Consider the following 12943-nt stretch of genomic DNA (forward strand, 5'->3'; position numbering starts at 1 on the left):
AGATATCTTGCTCCATACTGAAACCCCCTATTCTCAACTATAGGGAATGGGAGCATATCAACAGCTATAAACCAAATACTGTAAAAATTGTAAACACAGCCTATCCTTCGCTCTTGTAATTTCTTTAGCCCGGTCAGAATCAGCTGCCAAGGGCTGCTTGAATGACAATGTTTTTTTGCCTTTTTCTTGCTCTGGTTAACTGGGGTGACGTCGGCATAAATCTGTCAACATATTTGAGGTGTTGGCAGCTGTATAGACTGTTCTCGTTGTGCGTGGCAAATTACTGTTAATGTTTTATCCACAACTGTCCACCGCCATTGTAATCTAATCTACTGGGAAGCCAATGTTTTCCCAAACTGGAGATTTAAAGAACGGAGGATTATCCAATTCTGGATTATCGATTCTTCCACTCGCCACAATACAGAACTAGTTCCCAGCTGCGCCTCACAAAAGGACAGTTTGAAATGCACCAATTTAAGATTATAACTTTGAATACAACGTGCCCATCGGCTCTAGTTTTAACTGAATTTTTCTTCTCAGATTTACTCGAGGCAATAGGCCTACAATGCAGTGTAGGCATAGCCTGTAGGCCTAGTGTTTTCATTTTGAATTAAAACAATTGATGTATTCATTTGGGTTCACAGTGCTGTCTGAACAGAGGTCCCCGTGTACCATTACACCCATAACATCCACCTAATTTCTGTTTGTTGACTGTGTGATATTTGTTTGTGATAATTCAATTGAAATCACATCCCCCAACTGAGGTCTCCTGTTTTTAAATCAGAAACTTCTGTAACTGCAAGCACGCCTGATGTCTGCCGAGGCTTCCGCAGGGAGTGTGGCAGCTGCCTCCATCCTCGCCACCCAGGCCTCTGGCCATTGCAGCGAGGAGAAGGGGGTTGGAGGTGGTCTGGCGGGGAGTAAATATGTGAAGCTGAATGTTGGGGGCTCCCTGCATTACACCACAGTACAGACCCTGAGCAAAGAGGACAGCTTACTAAGGAGCATGTGCAATGGAGGAGCAGAGGTCACCATAGATTCGGAGGGTAAGTATGGACCTACAGTTGAAGTCTGAAGTTTACATACACTTAGGTTGGAGTCATTAACTCGTTTTTCAACCACTCCACAAATGTATTGTTAACAAACTATAGTTTTGGCATGTGCATGACACAATTTTTCCAACAATTGTTTACAGACAGTGAATTATAAGTGAAATAATCTATCACAATTCCAGCAATTCCAGTAGGTCAGAAGTTTACAAACTAAGTAAATGTTTTAATGTTTTATTTTAATATTTGAAACATACAGTAAACTTGTAGTGAAGCCGCTCAATAACTACATCATACCAGTCATCCAACAGATTCCCATTCAGAGCGACACACAGAAACATCCAGGCTCGATGCCCTGCTCAAGGGCATGTTGACCAATCTACCACCAGGCCAAAAAATGTGAACCCAAACCCTCCCAAGATCTCCCCCCCCCCCCCCCCAAGAAGAATTAAGAATAAATTAATTCCATTCCCCACCCCCGAGAACCCCCCCACATACACTAAGTTGACTGTGCCTTTAAACAACTTGGAAAATTCCAGAAAATGATGGCATGGCTTTAGAGTCTTCTGATAGGCTAATTGACATCATTTGAGTCAATCTGTGGATGTATTTCAAGGCCTACCTTCAAACTCAGTGCCTAGTTGCTTGACATCATGGGAAAATCAAAAGAAATCAGCCAAGACCTCAGAAAAAAAATTGTAGACCTCCACAAGTCTGGTTCATCCTTGGGAGCAATTTCCAAACGCCTGAAGGTACCACATTCATCTGTACAACCAATAGTATGCAAGTATAAACACCATGGGACCACGCAGCTGTCATACCGCTCAGTAAGGAGACTGTCTGTCTCCTAGAGGTGAACGTACTTTGGTGTGCAAATCAATCCCAGAACAACAACAAAGGACCTTGTGAAGATGCTGGAGGAAACGGGTACAAAAGTATCTATATCCACAGTAAAACGAGTCCTATATCGACATAACCTGAAATGCCGCTCAGCAAGGAAGAAGCCACTGCTCCAAAACCGCCATAAAGCCAGACTACGGTTTGGAACTGCACATGGGGACAAAGATTGTACTTTTTGGAGAAATGTCCTCTGGTCTGATGAAACAAAAATAGAACTGTTTGGTCATAATGACCATCGTTATGTTTGGAGGAAAAAGGTGGAGGCTTGCAAGCTGAAGAACACCATCCCAACCGTGAAGCACAGGGGTGGCAGCATCATGTTGTGGGGGTTCTTTGCTGCAGGAGGGACTGGTGCACTTCACAAAATAGATGGCATCATGAGGACAGAACATTATGTGGATATATTGAAGCAACATCTCAAGACATCAGTCAGGAAGTTAAAGCTTGGTCGCCAATGGGTCTTCCGAATGGACAATGACCCCAAGCATACTTCCAAAGTTGTGGCAAAATGGCTTAAGGACAACAAAGTCAAGGTATTGGATTGGCCATCACAAAGCCCTGAACTCAATCCTACAGAACATTTTTGGGCAGAACTGAAAAAGCATGTATGAGCAAGGAGGCCTACAAACCTGACTGTTGCTCCCGCTCTGTCAGGAGGAATGGGCCAAAATTCACCCAACTTATTGTGGGAAGCTTGTTGAAGGCTACATGAAACGTTTGACCCAAGTTAAACAATTTAAAGGCAATGCTACCAAATACTAGTTGAGTGTATGTAAACTTCTAACCCACTGGAAATACAAGCTGAAATAAATCATTCTCTACTGTTATTGTGGCATTTCACATTCTTAAAATAAAGTGGTGATCCTAACTGTGAAACTGAGTTTAAAAGTATTTGGCTGAGGTGTATATGTAACCTTCCGACTTCAACTGTATGTGTGTTATTTATGTATACCAGTGTTTCCCAATATTTTATTCTAGGATCACTCAGGCTTGCACATTTTTGTTCCTGTCTAGCACTACCACACTTTGTACAACTAGGCAACTAATGGTCACGAATGTTGCGAATCAGGTTTGCTAATGCTGGAAGAAAACATGTAGTCCTATGGGAGCCAAAGGAACGGATTGGAAACACTGGGCTGTGTTCAGCAGGACATAACGGTGTGCATCATTTCAATTTATTGGAAACAATGCTGTAGTGAACAACCAGTTGAAGAATGTTGTGATTTATGGTGACTCAAAGGGCAATTTTGTGCTGTGTGCTACTGCACTGGTTTTGATATTTCAAATGGTTACACCCATATCAACGACTGAATAACGGTGCTCACCATTTACTCCTGTTTGCAGCGTGTGACGGGATGTGACTTATTTACCTTTTGTTTTATCCATGTCCTCAGGAATTCCTAAAGCAATCGACACATGTAAGAATGTGAAATTTAGATGAGTGATTCTTGCCTCAGTGCTCACTCAATATTTTTCCTCTTTCTTAGGCTGGGTAGTGTTGGACAGGTGTGGTCGCCATTTTGGCTTGGTGCTGAACTTTATGCGGGACGGCTCGGTACCGCTTCCGGAGTCCCACCGAGAGCTGGAGGAAGTTCTGAAGGAGGCTCAGTACTACAGGGTCCAGGGGCTAGTCCAGCACTGCACGTCTGCCATGCAGGTAAGACCGACTGACCCAAAGCAAATGATCATTGAGTGTCAGTAAAATTAAATGTCCTTCATAGAGGTCGACCGATTTCTGATTTTTCAACTCCGATACCGATTATTGGAGGGCCAAAAAAGCCGATACCGATTTTAATTGGACGATTTTAAAAAATAAAATAAAAATGGAATAATGACAATTACAACAATACTGAACACTTATTTTAACTTAATATAATACATCAATAAAATCAATTTAGCCTCAAATAAATGAAACATGTTCAATTTGGTTTAAATAATGCAAAAACAAAGTGTTGGAAAAGAAAGTAAAAGTGCAATATGTGCTAACATTTCAGTTCCTTGCTCAGAACATGAGAACATATGAAAGCTGGTGGTTCCTTTTAACATGAGTCTTCAATATTCCCAGGTAAGAAGTTTTAAGTTGTAGGAATTCTAGGACTATTTCCCTCTATACCATTTGTATTTCATTAACCTTTGACTATTGGATGTTCTTATAGGCACTTTAGTATTGCCAGTGTAACAGTATAGCTTCCGTCCCTCTCCTCGCTTGAACCAGCAACACAACAACAGCCACCATTGAAGCAGTGTTAGCCATGCAGAGCAAGGGTAACAACCACTCAAAGGCTCAGAGCGAGTGACGTTTGAAACGCTATTAGCGCGCACTAACTAGTTAGCCATTTCATTTTGGTTACACCAGCCTCATCTCGGGAGTTGATAGGCTTGAAGTCATAAACAGCGCAATACTTGACGCACAACGAAGAGCTGCTGGCAAAACGCACGAAAGGGCTGTTTGAATTAATGTTTATGCGCCTGCTTCTGCCTACCACCGCTCAGTCAGATACTTGTATGCTCAGTCAGATTATATGCAACTCAGGACACGCTAGATAATATCTAGTAATATCATCAACCATGTGTAGTTAACTAGTGATTATGATTTTTTTTTATAAGTTTGATGCTAGCTAGCAACTTACCTTGGCTTACTGCATTCGCGTAACATGCAGTCTCCTTGTGGAGCGCAACGAGAGAGAGGCAGGTTGTTATTGCGTTGGACTAGTTAACTGTAAGGTTGCAAGATTGGATCCCCCGAGCTGACATGGTGAAAATCTGTCAGTTAACCCACCGTTCCTAGGCCATCATTGAAAATATGAATGTGTTCTTAACTGACTTGCCTAGTTAAATAAAGGTATATAAAAAAAAAAATTGGCAAATCGGCGCCCAGAAATACCGATTTCCGATTGTTATAAACTTGAAATCGGCCCTAATTAATCGGCCATTCCGATTTAATCGGTCGACCTCTAGTCCTTCACTCTTTTTTGTCTTTAAGCTAAATCTGTAAGTCTTATCAAAAGGCTTTCAAAGTGCAATGTACTGTATGTTAGTCAAACAACTATTATGCACATACAATCTCCAATGCTTACATTGGATCCCAATGTTTGTGTGTTGAATACCCAGCCCAAAGTGTCAGCCTCCCATAGTGAGTCAGATGTTCATGTGAATCAAATGCCTTTGATGTCCCACAGAAACAAAGGGATGTCTATGAGGGGGTTTGCCGCATTCCCATGATTACCTCAACCAAAGAAGAACAGAGAATGATAAACACCTGCAGGAAGGTGAGAGGCATAGAAAGAGGGTGGATGGATGGGAGGGAAGACTGGCATAGGTAGGAAGGCTGTTCATGACAGATGGCATACTGGTTTGACTTGAAATGCTTACTTTGATCTCAGACGTTAGCTCTGGTATCATTGCTTAGCTTTAGGTCTCATACTGATTTTTAAGTCCATTTGAGTTTAGATTTTTTTATTGCCTTGTGTAAAGTGTCCGAAAAGCGCTATACAAACAAACAATTATTATTAAATTGGACACCCAACATTTTTCAGCAGTTTAACTTTTCAAAACAAATGTAAAAAAAATGTTTTATTTGCTACTGTTAAATTAGTACTGTTTCCTGTCTCCCACAGCCTGTAGTAAAACTACAGAACAACCGAGGGAACAACAAGTATTCGTACACCAGGTATTTTTTATTTTATTTTCTGAGACCAATGCGTCTTTTTCAGATGAGCCTTGAATTACAGAAATGATAGAAAATACACACATCAAAATACAAAATGCAAGCAGAAAGAAAACAATCAGGTTTCTTAATTCCCCTAGAAGTACCAAAACATCAAATTTAAGAACATTTTGAAAATTGTTCCACAAATAAGGTTGAGGAAAATTTTAAAGCTGATTTACCTAACTCACTAGAGACCAAAGGAATTTCCAGAGTTAGGCATCACTGAGACCCAGGTGTGGTAACTCATGTCTAAGGTTTAGTAATGAGTTAGTAATGGTTTAGTAAAAGAGCTTTATAAATTCAAACATAGCAATGATTCAAACTTACATCACATCAGAGGGCCAAACAACTGTCTGGTAGAGAATGCAGTGATGAGTACTAAAACTGTCGCCGGTATCAAAGCGCAGTGCTATAGTCTAGGATCGATAGGAACGTCAACTGAATAATCCGCTTTCTATAGAAGAAGCCCATTTGTATTCTCAGCTTCTTAACTCATCAATATGCTTTTTAAGACAGCTTTTCACCTATCCAGATGCCCAGATATTTGTAAGCAGGGACACGATCAGTATAAGAACCATCCAAAGTACATATGCTTAAATCATCTAATTTTTATGTACTCTAGAGTACAACCTGTACTTAGCTTTACCTGTATTCAATACTAATTTCAGGCCAGTTTTTCTGTAATACAATGAAAGCATGCTGTAGTTCCGATAGAGCTTGGTCAACCGTGGGGGCAATGGCATACACGACAGTATCATTGGTGCAGCATACAAGTCCAGGTACATATTTTTTTTTTTTACAGAGAAGTCGACATTGTTAATGTAAACATATTAAGTACAGACCCAGAATCGACCCCTACGGTACACCTTTCGTTATGTCCAGATTTGACACTATCAGAAGATATACATTTTTTTTACATGTTTTTCAAGTTGTTTTTTTTTATTTGTAAACCAGTTACATGCAGGCCAATTGAGGAAAGCCTCACAATTAGCAATGAGTGATCAACAGTATCGGAGGCCTTTGACAGGTCAATGAAGAGGCCCGCACAATGTTGCCTTTTATCCATCCTGTTACCCACATCATTTATACATGTAACTAGGGATGCAGCAGAGTGCCATGACCTGGTCTAAAACCAGACTGATGTACATTTAGAATACATTTCAAAGATAAGTTCTTAGTTGAGAATTAATCAATGATTTTCATCTTTTAGCTAGGCAATTAAGTTTAAAGAGGACAATAAGTATTTAGGTCTCAAGGGTCACCACATGGTTAATGATTCCACAATCGGTTGTAGGGCTGCAGCAAAAATGGATTAAGTGTATCAGCCCCAGTGGATTTCTAAAAAATACAAATAAATGTTTTACATCTTAAGCAAGGCATCTAGTACATCACAGGTAGTAAATTGTTGAAATGAAAACCAATTCACTAGAAGTAGACGCATTAACCAGCAAGTCGGCTAGAGGTTTGGTAGAGGGTAGAGCAGTCGATTGACTGACCAGGGTCAATTAAACCACTGTTTCTCTCAAATAAAAAACCTGTTGAGATAAAATGATTTAAAATCATCACTTATCCCATTCTCAGTTATGATACCAGAGTCAGACAGACCTCAGTTTTTCACAATTCCTGACATTTTAATCCTAGTGAAAATTCCATGTCTTAGGTCAGTTAGGATCATCACTTTATTTTAAGAATGTGAAATGTCAGAATAATAGTAGAGAATTATTTATTTCAGCTTGTATTTCTTTCATTACATTCCCAGTGGGTCAGAAGTTTACATACACTCAATTCGTATTTGGTAGCATTGCCTTTAAATTTAACTTGGGTCTCATGTTTCGGGTAGTCTTCCACAAGCTTCCCACAATAAGTTGGGTGAATTTTGGCCCATTCCTCCTGACAGAGCTGGTGTAACTGAGTCAGGTTTGTAGGCCTCCTTGCTCGCACACGCGAGGTCAGGGCTTTGTGATGACCACTCCATTACCTTGACTTTGTTGTCCTGAAGACATTTTGCCACAACTTTGGAAGTATGCTTGGGGTCATTGTCCATTTGAAAGACCCATTGGCGACCAAGCTTTAACTTTCTGACTGATGTCTTGATGTTGCTTCAATATATCCACATTAATGTTCTGTCCTCATGATGCCATCTATTTTGTGAAGTGCACCAGTCCCTCCTGCAGCAAAGCACCCCCACAACATGCTGCCACCCCCGTGCTTCACGGTTGGGATGGTGTTCTTCGGCTTGCAAGCATCCCCCCTTTTCCTCCAAACATAACGATGGTCATTATGGCCAAACAGTTCTATTTTTGTTTCATCAGACCAGAGGACATTTCTCCAACAAGTATTGTCTTTGTCCCCATGGCCAGTTGCAAACCGTAGTCTGGCTTTTTTATGGAGGTTTTGGAGCAGTGGCTTCTTCCTTGTTGAGCGTCCTTTCAGGTTGTGTCGATAGGAGTCATTTTATTGTGAACATAGATACTTTTATACCCGTTTCCTCCAGCATCTTCACAAGGTTGATTTGCACTTCTCTCACCAAAGTACGTTCAGCTCAAGGAGACAAAACACATCTCCTTCCTGAACAGTGTGACTGCTACGTAGTCCTATGGTGTTTATAGTTGCGTACTATTCTTTGTACAGATGAACGTGGTACCTTCAGGCATTTGGAAATTGTTCCCAAGAATGAACCAGACTTGTGGAGGTCTACATTTTTTTTTCTGAGGTCTTTGCTGATTTCTTTTTGTTTTCCCATGATGTCAAGCAAAGAGGCACCGAGTTTGAGGGTAGCCCTTGAAATACATCCACAGGTACACCTCCAATTTACTCAAATGATGGCAATTCACCTATCAGGAGCTTCTAAAGCCATGACCTAATTTTCTCGAATTTTCCAAGCTTTCTAAAGGCACAGTCAACTTAGTGTATGTGAACTTCTGACCTACTGGAATTGTGATACATTGATACAAGTGAAATAATCTGTCTGTAAACAATTGTTGGAAACATTACTTGTCATGCACAAAGTAGATGCCCTAATCGACTTGCCAAAACAATAGTTTAACAAGAAATTTGTGGAGTGACTCCAATCTAAGTGTATGTAAACTTCCGACTGCAACTGTATGTATATATATATATATATATATATATATATATATATATATATATATATACACTCCAATTTAGGCCCTCCTCCTTGTCTCCAATCCTTACATATAATGGTTAGACGGGAACCGGGTAATAAACCATAATTTCTCCCTTCAGGGGAACAGATCTGATCTTAACCCATCCTTCACCTAATCCACAGATGTCCGTCCGCTTCCCCTATAGCAATCTTGTGACTTCTTCCCATACACCCAACACATTTCAAAGCCATCTGTCTTCTACAGATAACGATTAACTTCTGATGTAAAAAAACAGTCTCTTTCACTCCTTTATATGCTATGCTTCTGCGTATAACAATGTTCATAGTTCTAATCCAGAATCTAACACCACTAAACAACTATTGATTTAGTCAGTGTGGAAGAGGTGAAAAAATTGTTTATCAACAATGACAACCCACCGGGGTCTGAAAATCACTGAGGATAATAGCGGACGATATTGCCACTTCTTCAATTTAAGCTTACTAGAGAGCGTGTGCCCTCAGGCCTGGAGGGAAGCTAAAGTCATTCCGCTACCCAAGAATAGTAAAGCCCCCTTTACTGGCTTAAATAGCCTACCAATCAGCCTGTTACCAACCCTTAGTAAACTTCTGGGAAAAATGGTGTTTGGCCAGATGCAATGCTGGTTTCACAGGAAAAAGAATGACAACAGACTTTCAGCACGCTTATATGGAAGGACACTCAACAAGCACAACACTTAAACACATGACTGATGATTGGCTGAGAGAAATTGATGATTAAAGGATTGTGTGGGCTGACTTCAGTTTCAGTACAGCTTTTGACATTAGCAATCATACTCTGCTGCTGGAAGAACTTGTGTTATGGCTTTACACCCCCTGCTATAATGTGGATTGAGTTACTTGTCTAACAGAACACAGAGGGTGTTCTTTAATGGATGCCTCTCAAACATATTTCAGTTTGAATCAGGAATTTCCCAGGGTAGCTGTCTGGCCCCATGCTTTATAAAAATTTTACTAACGACATACCACTGACTTTGAGTAAAGCCACAGTGTCTTTGTGTGCTAATGTCTCACCACTACACATGTCAGCTACTACAGCAACTGAAATGACTGCAGCACTTGACAAAGAGCTGCAGTTAGTTTTAGAGTGGGTGGCAAGGAATAAGTTAGCGTTAAATATTTCTCTAACGTAAAGCATTGTTTTTGGGACAAATCATTCACTAAACCTTAAACCTCAACTAAATCATGCAATAAATAATGTGGAAATTGAGCAAGTTGATGATTAAACTGCTTGGAGTTACCCTGGATTGTCAAAACGTGTTGATACAAAAGTAGCTAAGATGGGGAGAAGGATATCCATAATAAACCGCTGCTCTGCGTTCTTTATTTAATGAACATTTTATTTCACCTTTATTTAACCAGGTAGGCCGGTTGAGAACAAGTTCTCATTTACAACTGTGACCTGGCTAAGATGAAGCTAAGCAGTGCGACAAAAACAGCACAATTACTGATGGGATAAACAATCGTACAGTCAATAACGCAATAGAAAAATGTGTGTACAAAATTAAGGAGGTAACGCAATAAAAAAGCTAATAGTAGCGAAGTAATTACAATTTAGCAATTTACTCTGGAGTGATAGATGTGCAGATGAGGTGCAAGTAGAAATACTGGTGTGCGAAAGCGCAGAAAAACAAACAAATATTGGGATGAGGTAGGTAGTTGGTTGGATGGGCTATTTACAGATGGGCTTTGTACACTTAAAGTTAGAGGGAGTTATGTCTCCATCTTCAATGATTTTTGCAATTCGTTCCAGTCATTGGCAGCAGAGAACTGTATAGAAAGGCAGCCAAAGGTGGGGATGACCAGTTAAATATTCCTGCTGGAGCTAGGGGTGGGTGCTGCTATGGTGACCAGTGAGCTGAGATAAGGCAGAGCTTTACATAGCAAAGACTTATAGATGACCTTGAGCCAATGGGTTTGGCGACAAATATGCAGCGAGGACCAGCCAACGAGAGCATACAGGTCGCAGTGGTGGGTAGTATATGGGGCTTTGGTGACAAAACAGATGGCACTGTGATAGACTGCATTCAATCTGCTAGTGTTGGAGGCTATTTTGTAAATGACATCCCCGAAGTCAAGGATCGGTAGGATACGAGGGTATGTTTAGCAGCATGAGTGAAGGAGGCTTTGTTGCGAAATCGGGAAGCCGATCCTAGATTTAATTTTGGATTGGAGATGCTTAATGTGAGTCTGGAAGGAGAGTTTACAATCTAACCAGACACCTAGGTATTTGTAGTTGTCCACATATTCTAGGTCAGAATCGTCCAGAGTGGTGATTCTAGTTGGACGGGTGGGTGCGGGTAGCGATCGGTTGAAGAGCATGCATTTAGTTTTTCTAGCATTTAAGAGCAGTTGGAGGCCACGGAAGGAGTGTCTTAATAACACTATCAACAAGGCATGTCCTACACTTAGGAAAATTGCAATTGGCAGCACAGTTGGCCCTTGGATATACACAGAGAGCTACTATTAATTATATGCATGTAAATTTCTCCTGGCTCAAAGTGGAGGGGAGATTGACTTCATCACTACTTGTATTTATGAGAGGTATTAACATGTTGAATGCACCGATCTGTCTGTCTGAATAACTGGCACACAGCTCAGGCACCCGCGTGTACGCCACAAGACATGCCACGAGGTCTCGTCACAATCCCCAAGTCCAGAACAGACTATGGCAGGCACACAGTACTACATGGAACTCTATTCCACATCAAGTAACTGATGCAGGCAGTCAAATTAGATTAAAATAACATAAAAATACTATGTGGAACAGTGGGGACTGTGAAGCAACACATACATAGGCAGACACATGCATACACACACACACGATAATATACGCGCTATACACGGATTTAGTACTGTAGATATGTGGTAATGGTGTAGTAGGGGTCTGAGGGCACAGAGTGTGTTGTGACATCTGTGAATGTATTGTAATGTTTTTAAAATGGTATTAACTGCCTTCGTTTAGCTGGACCCCAGGAAGAGAGCAGCTTTTTGTTGACTAAAGTCTATCACACTGTCAAACCCAGTGGTGGTTTTAGCATGTAAATATTGGTGGGGCAAACTTCCCCAAAAAACTTTTGGGGATGCATGCCAGCAAAGCCACTACACAACACTAAACAATACATTAATTGCACTATAACAGTGCCAACAAACTTTTAGGGCCTACATAAAGCTGTCTCAACACCTTACGACTACACCTGGCTATCAGCGGAGGGCTTGTCTGGCAGTGAAACGGTTCATTCAGCCTCATTTACTGCCTTTCAAAAAAACATAGCTGAAATTATGACTTGCTTAAACAAATGTGGTTTCTACTGACAATTGAGATTTAGAATCTGGCATAAGGGGACAACGAGTGTATAAGAAGCAATCCGTAATGTCGATTTAAGATAATAATGAGCGAGTTAGGACGGACGTAGTCAAAATAAAAAATAAAAAAAACTGCACATGTACCGTGACAGAATTCAGAACACAGGCCTTTCTTACAGTTTTCATCCTGTACACCAAGACAGAACCATAGGATAAATAAAGGGGGCATATAAACAGACAATGAAACCTATTACAATATTCGATGACATTTCGCCAAAACAGGCTACATGTGCACCACCAAGTCAGAACAGTAGGCTAAATTATGAGGGGAAAATTGACCAAATTATTAAGGTGAGGCACATGGGCTACTAACAGTTAAACAACATACACTTAGTTTTTCTTTCTTAGCTACTGTATATATACACTACCAGTCAAAAGTTTTAGGACACCTACTCATTCAAGGGTTTTTCTTTATTTTGACTATTTTCTATGTTTTATAATAAACACTATGAAATAACACACGTGGAAACATGTCGGAACCAAAAAAGTGTTAAACAAATCAAAATATTTCAGATTCTTCAAATAGCCAGTGAAATGCTTACTAATACAAGTCCTTGGCCAACAATGCAGCTTTATGGAAAAAAGTTAAAGTAAAAAAAAAAATATATATATATATATATAATTAAGGAGCAATAATAAAATGACAGTAGCGAGGCTATATACAGGGGGTACTGGTGTAGGGTTAATGTGCGGGGCCACCGGTTAGTCGAGCTAATTGAGGTAATATGTAGGTAGAGGTAAAGTGACTATGCATGG

At 40.4% G+C, this 12943-nt stretch overlaps 1 protein-coding gene across 2 annotated transcripts in view; it reads left to right on the forward strand.

Annotated features, from left to right (window-relative positions):
- Positions 1-12943, forward strand: part of kctd13 (potassium channel tetramerization domain containing 13) — a 39149-nt gene that overhangs the window by 12053 nt on the left and 14153 nt on the right. Inside the window, exons 2-5 of one of the 2 annotated variants that reach the window (XM_021624316.2) lie at positions 785-1046; positions 3437-3606; positions 5129-5218; positions 5567-5619. In XM_021624316.2, coding sequence (XP_021479991.2) covers positions 812-1046; positions 3437-3606; positions 5129-5218; positions 5567-5619 — 548 coding nt within the window. In that variant the 5' untranslated portion in view covers positions 785-811. Of the gene's footprint in view, positions 1-784; positions 1047-2801; positions 3108-3436; positions 3607-5128; positions 5219-5566; positions 5620-12943 lie in introns of those variants that run through there. The other variant, XM_036937905.1, reaches the window with a different exon arrangement.

This window comes from Oncorhynchus mykiss, chromosome 12 (genome assembly GCF_013265735.2).
Source record: "Oncorhynchus mykiss isolate Arlee chromosome 12, USDA_OmykA_1.1, whole genome shotgun sequence".
Lineage (NCBI taxonomy): Eukaryota > Metazoa > Chordata > Actinopteri > Salmoniformes > Salmonidae > Oncorhynchus > Oncorhynchus mykiss.